The sequence below is a fragment of the Dama dama genome, chromosome 18 (genome assembly GCF_033118175.1).
Source record: "Dama dama isolate Ldn47 chromosome 18, ASM3311817v1, whole genome shotgun sequence".
NCBI lineage: Eukaryota > Metazoa > Chordata > Mammalia > Artiodactyla > Cervidae > Dama > Dama dama.
Window position 1 is genome coordinate 46,577,101 of NC_083698.1, and position 18,024 is coordinate 46,595,124.

Below are 18,024 nucleotides of genomic sequence, written 5' to 3' on the forward strand. Positions count from 1 at the left end.
AGTCACCTCCAAAGATGAAGTGTGTCATCACCTACAATGAACGTGTGTGTGGCTTCACCATCTAGAGGAACTATGTTCTCCTGCCGTCGAATCTGGTCTGGCCTTGTGACTTGTGACCAGCAAAATGTGAAAAACAAAAAAATGACCTTCTGGGTCTTCTTGGCCCAGACCTTAAGAGACCTGGCAGCTTCTGTTTCCTCCTTCTTGGAAGCCAGATGCCATGGAAGAAGTCTCACTACTCTTCATGCTGTGAAGAAGCTCAAGACAGCTGTTTGGAGAACGGTGCTTAGCCAACCTTCAGCTGTTTCTGCCACCCCAGCTGATGTGCCAGACATGTATTTTAAGCCACTAACTTTTGGGACAGCTGTTATACAGCAACAGAAAACGGAAACAATATACTCTGAATGTTAACTATACCAGCTCAATAACTTTGGAGTGTCAGTACAGAATAGAAAAAAACAAAAAACCAACTCCCTTAAAAACACCAATAGCCTTATTACTGAATGTTTTGAAGTCTTTCTGAGTGATGGAATTACCTAGTTTTAAATAGGACTGTTCTCAAGAAGGCCTGGTCCTGATCCTTGCTTCATGTTCACTGATAAGATGCTCCTTACCTAGTCTCTTTACAAAACATGTATATCACATTACTGACCACCCCACCCCCCACTTTACCCACCTGGCAAGCACAGTCCTACTTACAGGCCCAAAGTTGGCTTCTTCTGCTTCGTAGATGTAGTGATCCAAGGTGGTGAAGTAGTAGCCAGATTCCACTTCGCTGCACTGACGTCCGATCATGTGGGGTCGGCACAGGCACTGGCCCGACTCCGCAGAGCAACTGGCAAGGAAGCAGAGAGGGTCAGCAGTGCTTACCACATCCATCAGTGAGCCCATGGAAGCAGATCCATGTTTGCCACTAAACGGTAAATGGGGTGAAATACTCGGGAGGGTATTCTTACCCCATTCTGAAAGTAAGTACATGGAAAAAACATTGCCTACAAATTAATCCCAAACTCCTGAGCTTCCCTGGTGGTTCAGATGGTAAAGAATCTGCCTGCAACGCGGGAGACCTGGGTCTGATCCCTGGGTTATGAAGATCCCCTGGAGGAGGGCATGGCAACCCACTCCAGTCTTCTTGCCTGGAGAATCCCCAAGGACAGAGGAGCCTGGTGGGCTATAGTCCATAGGGTCACAAAGAGTTGGACACGACTGAGCGACCAAGCATAGCACCTGAGGATGAAAGGTCTCAGTAAAGCCTTTCGGTTTTATCTCCCCAGTTCTCTACCCTGCTCCATATGCGCCATGGTGGTGTCTCTGTAGCTATCACATATGTTCTTGCATTGGTGTCTTCTGTCTTTGGCGAATACAACCCCTTTCCTGGGCCTGACATCTAAATATCCAACTCTCAGAAGGACAGCTCCTACTTAGTGGTCCCAGAGGCTAATCATGGATCCAGGAGGGCAGCACCCAACCCCTGCCTTGGGAGAAGACACCACCCCCCACTGCAGCAGCCATGTCAGAAACCAGAAGGTATTCTCTAGATTCCCTCTTTGTAGGCAATCAAGGGCCAAATTCTGTGATAGCCCCTCCTAGCATCTTGGGTGTCTCTCCCCACTTCCCACTGACTAGGCTATGCCTTTCTTCCCTCTCTCATTCATGGTAAAAGCAATTAAAGTCTTCTAATTGGTATCCTTATTGCCAGTCTCCCAACTTTCAACCAGAACTTCCACCTTCCCCAGAGCTGCCCAAATGACCTTTCTGAGATGCACTGACCGTAACACTTCCAGGCACGATGGCCTTGGGGCAGTCACCAGGCCCCACTGACCCTGCCCCGAGTCTGGCCCTTCTCTACCTTTCTGGCTTCTCCTCACCTCTCCCACCACACTGAGGGACTGAGCTTCTCCAGGGCACTGGGGGACGCATGACCCTACCCACTGTTTCTGGTGTTCCTGCAGACTGGCATGTCCTGCTCCCTCATTTACCCAGCAAAGATCCACCCATTCTCCTCTCAAGATTCAGCTCACGCATCAGGTTTCCTGACTATCACTCCCCATCCCATAGAAGGAACCACCTTCTCCTTCATGCCATCACCTCCTTGCAGGAGAAACCATATTTTCACCACTTCAACAACTAAGCTGGTCATGAAGTAGGGTTCATTACGTTTGAGGCACTGTGTCTTCAAATTCTCCTAATTTTTCAACCATCATCCTTTCATGAAGGCTTGTTTGGTTCCCTCCCTCTACTGTTTTCAAATGGTGCTTTCTGAGGCCTCAACTGTTTGTGCTCTGTACTACGACATTTATTACTTTCTCTCTTGTTGTACAATTATTGATAGACCTACCTAACCCCTGAGTTGACAGGAAACTCCTTGAAGGCCTGGACTGTGCCTGACTCACCTCAGTTACCCTGTCCGACCCCCCAGCTGGCCCAGTGCTCAACACACAGACACACCCAAACATTGGTTCAAGAAATAAATGCATGAAAGACAGGTGTTCTGAATTTAAAAAAGAAAAATACTATTTAATGGAAACAGTGCTTTTGTGTTATTGGTCATTATTTAGGTAATAAAGGCCTCAATTATAACATACTCATTTTGTCCTCAGCCTATGTTTGTCTGTCTTTTCCCTGATAACAGGATTTCGTGTACAAGATAAAACTGAATTACACAGAAAGCAAATTTATGATCACCAAAGGGGAAGAAGGAGGGGAAGGGATAAATTAGGAGTCTGGGATCAACAGATACACACTACTATATATAAAATAGGTAAACCACAAGAACCTATAGCACAGGGAACAATATTCACTATCTTATAATAACCTATAACGGAAAAGAATCTGAAACAGAATATATATATGTATGTGTGTGTGTGTGTGTGTGTGTGTATTTTGCAGTACACCTAAAACATTGTAACTCAAATATACTTCAATAAAAAAACAAAAGAAAAAAAAAACAAAAACCCTGAATTACACGGATCCATCTTTTCTTCATTAAAATCAAGATGTGATTTGGAATTGTTACTTTAAATCTATTCCCAGAGAGGAAGAAAGCTTGCTCCACTTAGGATCTAACCCTCTTTCAACATAATCCAACCAACAACACGCATTTTCCAAAATTCAGGCATCAGACATGACATCACATGGACAAAAGAAAATCCCTTCCTCCCAGCAGATGTTTACTGAGGGAACAAATGTCTCAAACATGAGCCACCCAAGAAGAAAACACACAAACCCTTTCAATATCACTAGAGAACAAGCAAATGAAGGTAAGGATAGAGAGGTGGGCACACTCCTGCAGCACAATTCTAAAGAAGAAACAAGTCATGAGGACCTGACCTTGTGAAGGGAATCCCCCTCATGTCAGCCCCGCAGCCACACGCCCGCGTCTGTACCCTTGACCTCTTGTCAGCAGTAGGTGTTGGCTCCCACTCCTTGGTGAACCCATTCACCACAGGCTTTACCCACCCCCGTGCCGGTACCGTGCCCCCGCACCTCCTCAGAACGTTGCTCTGGTTGTACACCCTCAGTCATGCATGGGGCATTTCCGTGATCTGTCCAGTTGTCACCTCTAATTCATATTGTCCCAAACTATTTGTCACCTCACACACTGATCTACCTTCAGCTCTGCTATTTCTATCAGCAGATTTAAAATTCCTCTGTTGTTGAACAGATTTACGGTTATCAAGGGGAGGTGGGGTGGGGTGGGATGGATTGGGAATTTGCAGGCAGTAGATGCAAACTGTTCCATGAATGGATAAACAACAAAGTCTTACTGTACAGAAAAGGGAACTAGATTCAGTATCCCGTGATAAATCATAATGAAAAAGACTATGTATGTAGGCATGTTTGTATAACAATCACTTTGCTATACAGCACAAATTAACACAATACTGTAAATCAACTGTATTTCAATTTAAAAAAATTTCTGATGTAGGTGAGACATAATCTTCCCTTTCCTTTATCCTTAATACGACACCTCTTACTTCAAGATGGTTCTCGACTCAGCCATTTCCTCTCATCACTGTGGCTACCCTAGTGCCCTATGTTCCACACCTGTCACTATTCACCTCCCAAGTTGATCTCTCCAGCTCCTTTCTCTCCCCCGCCCAGTCCATCCTTTTACGCAGCCAAACCAGTCTTCCCAGAGCCCCACCTTCATCACTTCACAAAAGCCCACAACACAAAACCCTACCACTGTTTCTTCTTCTTCCAAGTCATGGAGTCTCTACCTGGCTTCCAGCAGCCTCTATAATCTCTCCTCTGAAAACAACTGCTTTTCTTCCTGGTGCCCGTCCCTGGCTTTAGCAAAGTCACACTCCTCATACCCTTTTATAAATATTTACTGAGCAAATATTATCCCTGGCAGCCGTGCCTCCTGGTGTTGCTACTCTCCCCTTTCAGTTCATTATCAGCTCTCTCTCTTTTTGGCTCACTGTGAAGCATATGGGATTCAGTTCCCCGAACAGGGATCAAACTGGACCCCCCTGCTATGGAAGCATGGAGTTTTAACCACTGGACCACCGGGAAAGCCCCTATCAGTTCTCTTCTGAACCAATCCTTCCTTTCTTGTTAAGTCCATTATTTCCCTCAAAATGAAACAGAGAAAGAAAAAAGGAGAAAAAGTTGTCCCTGACCTTCTTCCAATCTAATTGATGGTATAAACAAAAAAGAGCAATTGACCAATATAGCAAAATAAAATGCAAGAAGTGCCCACCCAGAGCTAAAAGCAAAGACAATGCTCATCTGAGTGAGGAGCTGAGGGGACGCCAGGACAGAGGTGGCCCAGAGAAGACAGGAAGACGGGAGCCAAGGGGGTAGTGGAGAAACGGGAGCAGACTCGGTCAAGGTCAGACCAGGTCTTGACCACGCCGCACTCATCCCATCTGTGCCTTCATTGGAAGCTCAAATATCACCTTCTCCAGAGTGGAGACAAAGAATTATTATGTGTCATTGTTCTTTCCTGTGTTCAGGCAAAAATCCTTTCAGATAGAAATATACACTTGATAATTATACAAGTTCCCTTCACCAATTTTTCTGCAACTAGATACAGATGCAATTCATTGGGCCAGTTAGGTAGAATAATGACATAAAACAGAATAAACCAGGGCCTGTGGCAGGCAGAATAATGGCTCCCAAAGATGCCCATGTCCTCCATGTCCTCACCCCTGGAGTCTATGGATATGCTACCTCATGTGGTGCAAAAGACTTTCCTGATGGGACCAAGCTTAAGGACCTTTAGATGGGAGATTACCCTACCCAGGTGAGCCCAAGCGAATCACATGAATCCTTAAAAGCAGAGGAGAAGGCCAGAGCTGTCCCACGGGGAGGAGCTGACCCATAGTCATTGGTTGTGCAGGTGAAAGAAATGGGTCACGAGTCAAGGAATGCGGGCAGCCTCAAGAAGGTGGGTACGGCCCTCAGCTGACAGCCAGCAGGAAAACAGAACTGAATTCTGCCAACAGTGCAAGTGAGCAGGAGAGCCTCTGCAGAGCCTTCAGGTGGAAACACAGACCGTAAGATAATAAATCTATGTTGCTTTAGGCCACTAAGTGGGGGTGGTAATTTGTTATGGCACCAACAGAAATCTAATAAAGCCCTATTTTTTCCTCAAAGGATAAAGGCCAAGATTATTTCTCAAAAGGGAACCCTCCTACACTGTTGGTAGGAATGGAAATTGGTGCAGCCAGTATGGACAACAGTATGGAGATTCCTCAGGAAATTGTAATAGAGTTGCCATATGATCCAGCAATTCTACTCCTAGGAATATACTTGGACAAACTATAATTCAAAAAGAGATATGCACCTCTATGTTCAGAACAGCACTATTCATAATAGCCAAGACATGGAAATAACCTAAATATCTACTGACAGATGAATGAATAAAGATGTGGTGTGTATATATATACACACACACATATTCACACAATGGAATACTACTCAACCATAAAAAGAATGAAATAATCCCATTTGCAGCAACATGGATGGACCTACAGATTACCATACTAAGTGAAGTAAGTCAGACAGAAAAGCAAATATCATATGCTATCACCTGTGGAATCTAAAATATGACACAAATGAACCTATCTATGAAACAGAAACAGATTCTCAGATATAGAGAATAGACTTGTGGTTGCCAAGCGAGAGGGTGGTAGGGGAGGGATGCTTTCAGAGTTTGGGATTAGCAGATGCAAACTATTACATATAAAATGGATAAACAACAAGGTTGTACTGTATCCCAGGGAATTATATTCAGTATCCTGGGATACACCATAATATCCCATAAAAGAAAATGAAAAACAGTGTGTATATATACACATATAACTGAATCACTTTACTGTACAGTGGAAATTAATGCAACAGTGTAAATCAACTATACTTTAACAAATAAAAATTTTTTAAAAGATCGTTTCTCAAAAACACAGATTTCTCACAAATGTAGAAATTAAGGACTAGTAGAAGGAAAACTCATTTAAACAGTGATGAGCAGGGAAAATACTGTGCAATCTCAACCTTACTACTAAGAAGTTAAGCAAAAGAAAAACATTAAAGGACAAAAAGCATCATTCATAAGGACCACTCCTCTGTTCAACACTGAAATCTCCTCCAAAACTTGGATTACAAATAATTGGTTCCACAGTGATGAGCAGTCAGCATCATACATTTTATCCAGAGTAGCTTTCCCACCCCCTCAACCAATCCCCACCCCAATAGAATACTTTCTTAAAGAGTAGGAGCTGTGTTCTATAACTTCTCTATGCCCAGCTGCCATAGCAATTAACAAAGGGTTAATTAATACATCAGGATCATTCCATACACTGATGAAAATATCTACTGACTTCTGCTCTGGTTTCAGAGTACAATAAATTTCAGTTCTTCATTTACTGAGCACATATCACTATGCTGGGGACAAAAGGAGATGCAAAAACAGGTAAGACAAAAGCCCTGTTCAAAGAGATCTTCTAAATACAAGCAGCTATAACAAAGCAGAATCAGTGCTAATACAGATGCAGAAGTAACGTGTTTTCACATCAGAGGAAGGTTGGGGGACTTAAGCCTCGGAAGGAGATGTCTTCAAAAAAGTGGTGGGCTTCAAGCCAGATACCAAAGTCCTAAACTACACTGATGAAATAATTACAAAGGATGCTGCCAAGATATTTATATTTTTCAGTGTTTTTAAACATTTGCAAGTAGCATTTACTTAGCATGCACTCTTGTTTATTCATTAAAGCGGGTTATCTACTTGGCAAAACATCATTAACCTAGCTTGAGTCACATTATTAAAACGAATCAGATCTTACTTTAAAATATTCAAAAGTTGAGACTAGCTGTCAACATAATAGACATGGATTACTACACTTTTATTGTTCTACCAAAAGTCATTTGGCTCATTAAACAAAAACATTTAAGTTTTTTCCACTTCATGACTTTACACTTACTCTGGCCCTGGCCAAAGTAACTAAGGAATGTTTGGGACTGATTTAGAGACTGCCTCTCCCAGGGAGAGTGCGTTTAATTTTTATATCATAAAAATCTTTTGTTTCTCAAATTCTTTGACTCGATCAATGTTTATTCAACACGGGTCTGAGGCAGAGCAAAGTAATATTGTCAGGTGGAAGATATTTGAGTGCTTGTAACAAAACAATTTCAGAAAGTATAATTCTGAGTATCCGCTATGCACTGAGTATTCTGGAAGAATAAGTGCTTTAGAAAGCAGGGCCTCTATCACCCCTGTGAGATTCTTAAAGTCCTTGTGGGGGAAAAAGCCTTGAAAAGGATCACTACAGGGACTTTCCTGGTGGTCCAGTGGCTAAGACTCCTCACTCCCAATGCAGGGGGCCTGGGTTCAATCCCTGGGCCAGGGAACTAGATCCTACATGCCACAACTATGACCTGGCGTAGCCTAATAAATAAACTTAAAAAACTAACAGGATCACTACAAAATACTGAAGAATCACAAGACTAGAGGATTTTTTAAGGTTTCTTTTCTCCCCACCAATGATGCCAAAAGATAAGGCAGCTATCTCATCCATCACCCTAGAAAGATCAAATTACCCGCTTTAAAAGCTTCACTAAAGGATATATGTATAACTGATTCACTTTACTGTAGAGCAGAAATGAACTCAACACTGTGAATCAACCATACTCCAATAAAAAAGACAAAAACAAAACTTGCCTGGAATGTGTTGCTTCACAAACTCTTGACTAGCGCATTCTGGTTTTTATACAGTTTTGCGGGAGACTGGAAGGGTAGGCCAGGGGCTGTGTGTGGGTGGATTTAGGGGCAGGAAGCATGGTGTGGAAGAGACAGGACATAAAGGAACACAGGACATTCCTGAGTTTAGGACATAATTTGGAGAAGTAAGTATGCCGCTTTCCTCTAATGAAGAAGGATTTTCGTAGTGATGACAGCTCTGAATTGAGGAATTGGTTACTAAAGGAATGACGTATCAGCATGTGTTCTGGGAGTCACCAAGGAAAGTCAGAAGTGATCTCATTAACAGAGGGAGCAGTTGGTCTCTTTCCGCTTTTATAGAATTATCCTCGCTTCCTCCCCTCTGGAGGTTTTCTAAGAACGGACATTCACCCTGAGTTCTGGAGGCTACATGCTGTCCTGAGTTTACTACACGATCTGGAAGAGAACAAATCAACTACAGAGGCCAAACAGAACATGTCTTTGCTGCCTAAAGTCTCATTCCTTCCCAAGCAGACTACTACAGTATTGGGAAAACTTCTTGTTAGAGAGTCAATTTTTGAATCCATGAGGCTTACTCAATGAACTCAGCACATTCTCCCAGGCAAGATTCAAGGCCACAAGGAAACATCTGTCTATCCTCCCAACAGTCACTTACACTATTTTTACCAGATGTTCTGAATCTGATCCAGTAACACAGAGAGACCAGAATTCTCTCTGACTCAAAGGTAATAAATCCAACTCCCACAAGTTTAACATCTCGCCAAAATGTGTATTTCGATCATTTCAGGAAGAGTATTGTATCTCATAGATTCAAGGAATGCCAACATATTTAAGTCCCTAAAATTATTGTATGTAATTTTCATTAATGTACTTGCAAGTTGTAAAAAAAATGAAATAGTGAAGAAGAAAATGAAAAGAGTCCTTATACAAATCAAAATGGGACTCCACTTTTTGTCTTTTAGATTGGTGAAAAATAAAAGATTTGATGATACCAGCTGCTGGTGGAGATGGGAGAAAACAGTACTTTGTAACCAGTTGAGAAGAAAATAGATTAGCACCATCTGTCTGGAGAACAAGCTGACATCTTCAGTAAAATAGAAAATACACATGTACTTTGACTTAGCTGTTCCATCACTGGGAATCCAATCTACAGACATGTCTACAAACATTCATCAAGATTATCCATAAGGATATTAACTGCAACATTTCTGTTTGGTATTCACCACGTGGCATGTGGGATCTTAGTTCCTGACCAGAGATCAAACCCACACACTCTGCCGTGGAAGCGCAGAGTCTTAATCAGTGAACCACAAAGGAAGTCTCTACTACATTTAAAATAATAATAATAATAAAATCAATAAATCATAGCACTATCACATGACAGAATACAAAAAAAGGGAGATAAATTGATGCTGATATGAAAAACAGATCTCTAGATTTAAAAAAGCAAGTTGCAGAGTAATGTACATACACATATTACTTTGATTTATAAAAAAAAAGTTTTTACAACTAAGTAGGAAATCCTGGACAATTTTTTTCTTTGTACTGTCTATTTAAAAAATAACAGCCAACATGTTATTTCAAAAGAAAGGAGAGAAAAGAAACTGCCAGTTTTAAGAGGTATTCTGAGCACCATTTTTATTTTCTAGAGACACACAAGGACCTGCTAACAGTGGCACTTTAAGGCAATGGAACTCAGTGGAGAAAAAAGGCAGGATACCTGTTTGAGCTGTCTGAATTTCTTAAACCATGGGCATATACTGTGTTTATAATTAAAAAAATAATAAAGGAGTTCCCTGGCGATCCAGTGGTTAGGACTCAATACCTTCACTGCTATGGCCTGGGTTCAATCCCAGGTCAGGGAACTAAGATCCCATAAGCTGTGACCAAAAATAAAAATGAAAAAAAAAAAAAAAACCAGAAAAGTAAAATACAAAACAAGTAACACTATTAAAAACCAGGAAACATAAACAGATTAGAGAAGGCTTCAAAGTTAACTCTTGGAATAATCAATCTTTACAAACCTTTAGAACACAGGGAAAAGTGATTATCAGGCATTCAAAGCAAAGGTAAATGCACTCTGCTTCTCAGGAAAACACTGAGCGTCACCCTGTCCTAGAGGTCATGAGGACCCTGGCGGTGACCGAGCGCAAGAGTGTCCGGGCAGCTCCACTCACCTATTGTTGAAGGCTCCCCCAACGTCACAGTCGCAAGGTCGACATCCATCCAAGTCATTGCTTAAGCCCCAGTGCTCTGGCTGCAGAACAAAAGATTAAACATCTGAAGAAGGGTTCCTGAAATTACACAATAGACCCAGCAAGAGACAAGTTATGGCATGTTTTGGATGTTCCACCAAACGTTCATTTGCGCTGTGAAAGCAGAAAGCCTACACAAGGCATGAGTATTCTAGAATAAAGAACCCCAAGCTGCAGGTCACTGGGGTCAGAGAAGATTGCATGCAGCCACATGGTAACCCCAGATCAGAGCAGTTTCTCTGCCCTGTAAATAACCTTCATCCAAAAATTAGCATGAGCTGGCAGCAAATGTGCCGATTTTCTTCATTAGAATTACTCTGGCAGTTAAGTCAGTAATTACGAAAGCAATCACAAGAATGTTTTAAAAGACATAAAAACAATTTTAAAAATTACCTTCATAAATATTCTCCAGATCACCAGAGTGAACTTTTGGTCTACTTCCTTCCAGATTTTGTTTTTCTTGATGAACTTTTTCCCTACATAATCAAGATACTACTCACTTCCTGTGGATTTTTTTCACACCAGCATAAGCATTTCCCCCTTGTGCTAGGGTCATTTTCAACAGCAACAAAATATCATACTGTTTTGTTGTTGCTTAGTTGTTAAGTCCTGTCCGGCTCTTTGCTTCCCCATGGACTGTAGTCCACCAGGATTCTCTGTCCATGGGATTTCCCAGGCAAGAATACTGGAGTCGGTTGCCATTTCTTCCTCCAAGGGATCTTACCAACCCAGGGATCAAACTGGTGTCTCCTGCATTGGCAGGCGGATTTTTTTTTTTTACAGCTGTGCCAGCCGGGAAACCGTCACACTATAGAAACCCCCAAGTTTATTTAACTATTTTCCCTACTGTTGCTTTCAAGTGTTTTTTGCTCTTACTAAAAGATGCTATGAGTCTTCTAGTGAATTCATCTTTGACCAATTTTCTGATTATTTCCTTAGGACAGATTCCCAGATGTGGAATTACTGGGTCAAAGGGTATGCACATTTCTATAGGCAATGGATACACATCTCCAAAATGCTTTTTGCTAAGTATGAGCCAATCTGTATTTCCATCAGCAGCACCCGAGTACCAGTCTCTCACTATGACTTCACTTATCAGTCAGTATTACCATTAAAAAAAAAAAAAAACTTGTTAGTTTTGTCTGTAAAAATAGTACTTCACTCTGGTTTTATTTTACAGTTCTAACAGCAATGGTGAATATCTTGACAAAATTACTCATTAGTAATTTCTCTTTTGTGAATTGTCTACTAGTGGCTTTTCTTATTTACATAAAAGGGTGATGGCAGAACCTATAAAAGAACTGTGAAAATCATCCTCTTTTGGAACACCATATTCACAAACCACCCATCCCATGTAATAAGGATTTACCTACCAGACACTGGTCACAATGCTGTCCTGTCACCAGACGCTTACAGTAGCAGTAACCAGTCTCAGAATCACAAGGACTCCCGCCAGGAATCGTTCCCAGAGGATTGCAAGCACAAGCTTCATTAAAATGATGCAAAGAAACACAAGCCAAGTGAGTCTGTAGTCATCGACATGATAAAGAACTGCCAGGTAAAATGGGAATCATGTGCACATCAGAACTCCCAAACTTTTTAACACAAGTGCTTACATTTACAACCAAATGGGTCTTCAGCGCTTAAACCATAGAAGCCTTCTTTGCAGATATCACAATGTTCTCCTTCCACGTATAATTTACACCGACACTGCCCAGCAATAAGACCGGCAGAAAAGTCCGTGTAGCTGTCACAGATTCCCCCGTTCTGAGAACCAGCTGGGTCACATGTACATTCTAAGAAGGATGAGAAGCACCAGGTAACACAACGTGTCTGTCTGCAGAAATACCTATGTTCCCTTCATCCCTCCAAATGTCACAAAAATAGACTAAAGAAGGCTGGATCACCAAGTTCCACTCCCAGCATCCTATATAGCGGCTAAAATAAGGCTGGGTCTGAGCCCTGAGAGGAGGATGGTTACTACTTGACTATTCAAGCTGAAAGGTGACCCAAACGATCCCCCTCTCCCCCGCCCCGTCGTGACCTTCTCCCACGTACGTTCACAGAGGCTAGGATCTCGGACGTCTCTCTCCGGGTGCTGGTAGTAAAACGGTTTGCACTGCTCACAGTTGCGCCCCATCGTGTTGTGCTGACAGTCATCACATACCCCTCCGCTGACGTTACCAGTGGCCAAGTAGACTGCCATGTCGAAGTGGCATGAGCTGGAATGTTCGTTGCAGTTACACTCTGCAAAACAAGACCTACGTCAGGAAAAACCTTTTCAATCTACTTACCAGTGGAGGAGAAGGGGACGACAGAGGATGAGATGGTTGGATGGCATCACCGACTCAATGGACATGAGTTTGAGCAAACTCCAGGAGACAGTGAAGGACAGGGAAGCCCCGCATGCTGTAGTTCACAGGGTCACCAAGAGTCAGATACAACTAAGGGAATGAACAAGAAAAACCAGTGGAGGATGGGATTGGTGGGAAGGAAGCTCATTTTGGAAACTGGGGGATGAAGTTCAGGCAAAACGGCAATTAATAAGAAGGCACTGGCGGTGAAAAAAAACACATCTGCATATGACATCAGTTTAAAGTCTAAATCATGCTGGAAACCTTCCAAGTGTGACCTTTATTAAATAACCTCATTTGCCCTCTTTGGAAGAGAATGGGCTATAAAAAGTGTAAAAGCTCTGAGGGAAGTCCCCTTGCAGGCTCACCCACGGGAAGGCTGCACTGCATGGAGGATGTGTTTGGGTCATGTGCAGAGTGCGACAGGAATACATCACTCCAGAGGGTTTTCTAGGTGATATGTTCCTGGGGAAGCCTGTCTGGGCTCTTGGCCTTGAGGAACATGGTATGAAGGCTGGGTTCTCTTCTTCCCCATTCCTACCACCACCCTAGGCCAGGCTCTATGAATCAGACCCTTAACAGCCATCAAGCCAGTCTTCTTTGGTCAGTCTGTCTCTCCTCTAGCCCGTTTGGCAGAGTCCTCTTGGTCCAACCCAGCTTTAACCATCTCCCTCTCATGCTTAACTATCCTCATCAACTCCTCTTGTCTTCTCACAGGAAGCTTAACTCAGTTGGGTTCTCAAAGGGCTCTACAACTGGTCTTACCCATCCTAAGGGGAGAGACTGTGTCATCCTGCCTTGGGTGCATTGGCTTAATTAAACCCTGGAATCATGAATTAAAATACGGTATCATGAGAATGTCCTTGGAGCCTTGTGTTTTGTATTCTCCTTATCTGAACTCCCTTCCACCTTGCCCCTGCTTTCTTCTCTTTATCTAAACAATCATAACTATTTGCTAGGGCCCAGCTGGTTGTCCTTACTAACAAAAACTTTGACCACTCCAGCCCTCACTGGTTTCTGAGCTCCTAGAACTGTCTTCAGTGGGGTCAGAGGCAGGCACGCTTGCAGGGATGATCATCTATCAGAATCTCTGTGTGAGGTGGGGAGGGTAGTGGTTTTCAAACTTCCCCTCTGCCCGGAGAATAGCACCAGGAGGGACGGTGGATTGATGGATGGAAGGAGGCCACAGGCTGCACCTGGGCTGGCACAGAACAAGGCTGGCAAGTACCCCATCTCTCTCAGACCTCATGGATCCACCCTGCCATCGTTTTCATTCAGTTTTCTCTCACAGTCATCTGGCCTTTAAAAAAGTGCAATGTTAGAGGTGGCACACAACGTCTGCCAAACACATAGGTGCTGCTTAATAAATGCTAATTGACTAATTTGAGTGGATAATGACTTCCTAGGAGTATTAGGGTGAGGCTGGGAAAAGGGTAGTATCTTTTCTTCCTTTTGCAAAATAGTGTACTATTATAGCACCTCTACTCAGAAAATGGATACTGGGGTCTGAATTGATTCAAAACATCCCTTTGCCTAAGACTTACTTCTTTTTTGCTTGTTGTTTTGGTACCGCTACATATCTTGCAGGACTTGTTTCCCAACCAGGGACTTTCACCACCCTTGGCAGTGAAAGCTTGGAGTTTGTTATAACCACTGGACCACCAGGGAATTCCCTGCCTGAGACTTACTTTTACAGGCATTGCTGTTTCGACCTTCAGCGGGTCTCCAAGGTAAATCATGGTAGAAATCCATGCACTGTTCACAGTTTAAGCCTTTGGTGTTATGCCTGCACATGCAGTGTCCGTGAACCTTGAAAGTTACAAAAACAGGAAAGAGCCAAGTAAGAGATATACTAATGGCCAGACCTTCCCCACAAGCAGTGGAAAATATAAATATCATAAATAATCATAAAAATCATAAATATCACAACTTTTTCATACTCATCTCTACCTCACTACAATGAGGGTTTCTTTGTTTTTATTTTCTAATTTTCTTTTTCAGTTTTAATTTTTTTCCCCTTATTTTTTGACTGCATGAGGCATGCGGAATCTTAGTTTCCAGACTAGGGACCAAACCCATGTCCCCTGCAGCGAAAGAATGGAGTCGTAACCACTGAACAACCAGGGAAAGTCCTGCTTTGTTTTTATGTTGTCCCTTCCCACTGTGAGTCCTGTCTTGATGGCTTTAATTGCCATCTCTAGGAACACTTTCTACTGTATAATAGGTACTCAATAAATATTTTTATTGAAGTATTGATCTAGAAAAGCACAGAAGAGCAAAATTAGCCATTTAAAAATCTTTTTTAAGTTTTAAAAAAACTATTATAATAGAAATCAACAAAAGTTATAATGCAGAACTAAATGTGTACACATCACTGGGGACCAACTCAATTTTCTGCAACCTTTACCCCATAGCATACAAAAGACAGGGTTTCTCTGCTTGCTTTGCTTGGTTTTTGACTTCTGGCTCAGCACTTAAAAAACATTTTTTCAACCCAAAATGAGATTTTAAGCATTAATCAGTTGCCACATTTACATTTTCAAGGAAAAATAATATAAAATGTCAGAAAAAGAAGCAGAATATTTTGCTTGAGGAAGGGCCCACATGTGGTCTTTTGCACACACCACCTGTCACACTCGAGCCCCTGAGGCACATCAACGATAAATCAATTCTTCTCACCCAGCAAATATGCACATATGCCCATCCCTCACCTAACACTAGTTTTTACTGAATGGAATTCAGAAACAGGACAGACAGGTCTACCCTGAACCCACCTTGACAGGCGTACAATTAGCAGAAGACTAAAATCCTCTGATTACAAGGTGGTTTCGCACAGACTGAAAAACAGTCCCAAATCCCATACCACAAGATTCTATAGCATCTGAATCAAGAGTACAATGTACCCAGGACTATAAGAGGTTAGCTACACACAGGATTTGTTACCCTGAGAAGTAATTATCTACCTGGCATTCTCTGTAAGATGGAACAATAAGATCAGAAGGACCTATTCTCCCTTTAGGCTCTGTTAAAAATTCAACTTTCTCTGTGCAGTAAAGGTGCTAACTGGAGGAAAAGGAAAGCAGGAGTTTTAGACAATTGAACACACTCAATCCTGCATCTTCACCTTCTTAGGTGAGGACTAACACTCTTTGAAAAGGTCAACAGCAACTAAGCAAGGCACACCTTTCATCCAGAAGTGAGGCCCATGGTCCAGTGGAGGCCCCGGGGCACAGTCAGGAGAGCGAGGTGTGAATTTCCATTTGCCACATACTTACTCAAGGCCCTTTGGCAAAAGACTGAAACTCTGGTCTCTTCTAACAGGAATTGTCAATTCATTTAGAAACTGGGAAAACACCCTAACTTTATCCATCTGGCAAGTATCCAAGTCTCCCCTTTTAAAATTACATAATTTGAAAACACAGAGAAAAACAATTATCATATATTAATGCATATATGTGGACTCCAGAAAAATAGTATAGATAATCTTATTTTCAAAACAAAAACAGAGGCAGAGAACAAAGCTATGGACACCAAGGAGGAGTGGTAGGATGAACTGGGAGTTTGGGATTGATATATATACACAATTGATACTATGTATAGAACAGATAACTAAGGAGAACCTTCTGTACAGCATAGGCAACTCTACCCACTGCTGTGGCGACCAAAGTGCGAAGGAAATCCAAAAAAGAGGGGATATATATATATATATATATATACATACACACACACACACGGAGGGCATACCAACCCATTCTAGGATTCTTGCCTAGAGAATTCCACAGACAGAGGACCACACGGGGTCACAGAGAATCTGCCACAACTGAAACACCTTAGCACACACGCACGTGTATACATATATACATATAGTCGATGCACTTTGCTGCACAGTAGGACATTGAAAAGCAAGTAAATGCTGATTAAAACTAATTTTAAAAATTTGAAAACACAACATAAAAGTGGGAAAAGAATGAAACTAGAAGATCAAGATGCAAAGTCCATTTGACTCCTAAATGGTATCCCATGGTTCTAGGTTCAAATTTCCAGTTTCTCTGGGCTGGTGTCAATTTATGTTTTCTGGCATGAAGGCTGGAATGCTTGTGGTTTTTAATCTTCCCTCAAGTAAAGGAAGATGGGACTGTCAGTTGAGAAAAGTTTTTAATCCTTGTTGTATAAAATGTCTACTATAGAGGCAGCCTGCAGTCGCAATTTTCAAAAATGAATTCAGTGTTTGTGAAACGAGTAGTCCTTACATTCTTGCAGTCCAAGAAAATCAGCAAACAGGAAATGAAAAAAATTAACCACTGGAATGGTACAAAAGGCTATTAAATTTAAAGGGAAGTCTGGACAAATAAAACTCAAAATAAAAAGGCTTACACTAAGACTAGCTTCAATTTGCTTTTAAGAATCATCTGTACAAAAAAAAAAAAAAAAGAATCATCTGTACAAAGGAGAAGGCTGCCTGGAGCATGTACTTACCATTCCTTCTACTTCTTCATTGACTCCGTCCACAGGGGCACACTCGCTGGCGTGGCCATAGCAGAAGCAGTTTCCTCGAACCACCATATCGTAAACCGCGTAATAATACTTTTCTCTGATTTCCATTCTGGAATCCAAAAGGTTATCTCCCAAAGTATGTAGTTTCACAAACTTGATCCTCAAGTTGGTAATTTTTAAGAGATCTACGAAGGTCACCAAGAAGATGAAAAGTATGATCAAAGAAGCAAGACCTTGTTTGCAATTAAGACAACACCTTTCTTCTTTATAGAAACACATGACAAATAAAAATAGCTTATGTAAAGTTTACTTCCCTTTCATGATCTAGATGCATGTAATAACAAAGTTTACCCTAAAGTGAAGGTCTCTGGAAGAAAGGTTACTCCCTTCTCATCACCATTTAACAAGAACATCTATTCTATGATGGATTTGTTGGCAGACTGATGTTGTAGAAAGAAGTGTGAAAGTAGAGAAATTTAAGAATGCAGTTGCATGCTTGCCAGAAGTCACTGGCACACAGTAATCTAAACTACTGCAATACCATCTGGTTCCCACAGCAATTAGTGTTAGTCTCAAAATCAGAAAATTCCATTTAGGTGGGAAAGAATTTATCAAAGCACCCTAACTGTCATTATTATTGTAAGATAGAAAACATGTTTGTGTTTATTTCTGGAGGAAAAAATGCTACCTGAAATTTCCCACCAATCAAATGAAACACAAGTTACTAAAATCA

General features: G+C 41.7%; 1 protein-coding gene across 1 annotated transcript in view; it reads right to left on the reverse strand.

Annotated features, from left to right (window-relative positions):
• LAMB1 (laminin subunit beta 1) overlaps window positions 1-18,024 on the reverse strand; it is a 74,294-nt gene that overhangs the window by 35,412 nt on the left and 20,858 nt on the right. The window contains exons 8-14 of the mRNA XM_061165258.1: window positions 17,274-17,476; window positions 14,486-14,606; window positions 12,502-12,690; window positions 12,060-12,239; window positions 11,817-11,929; window positions 10,366-10,445; window positions 700-835 (exon numbers count right to left, since the gene is read on the reverse strand). Of these exons, the coding sequence (XP_061021241.1) occupies window positions 700-835; window positions 10,366-10,445; window positions 11,817-11,929; window positions 12,060-12,239; window positions 12,502-12,690; window positions 14,486-14,606; window positions 17,274-17,476 (1,022 nt within the window). The remainder of the gene's footprint in view (window positions 1-699; window positions 836-10,365; window positions 10,446-11,816; window positions 11,930-12,059; window positions 12,240-12,501; window positions 12,691-14,485; window positions 14,607-17,273; window positions 17,477-18,024) is intronic.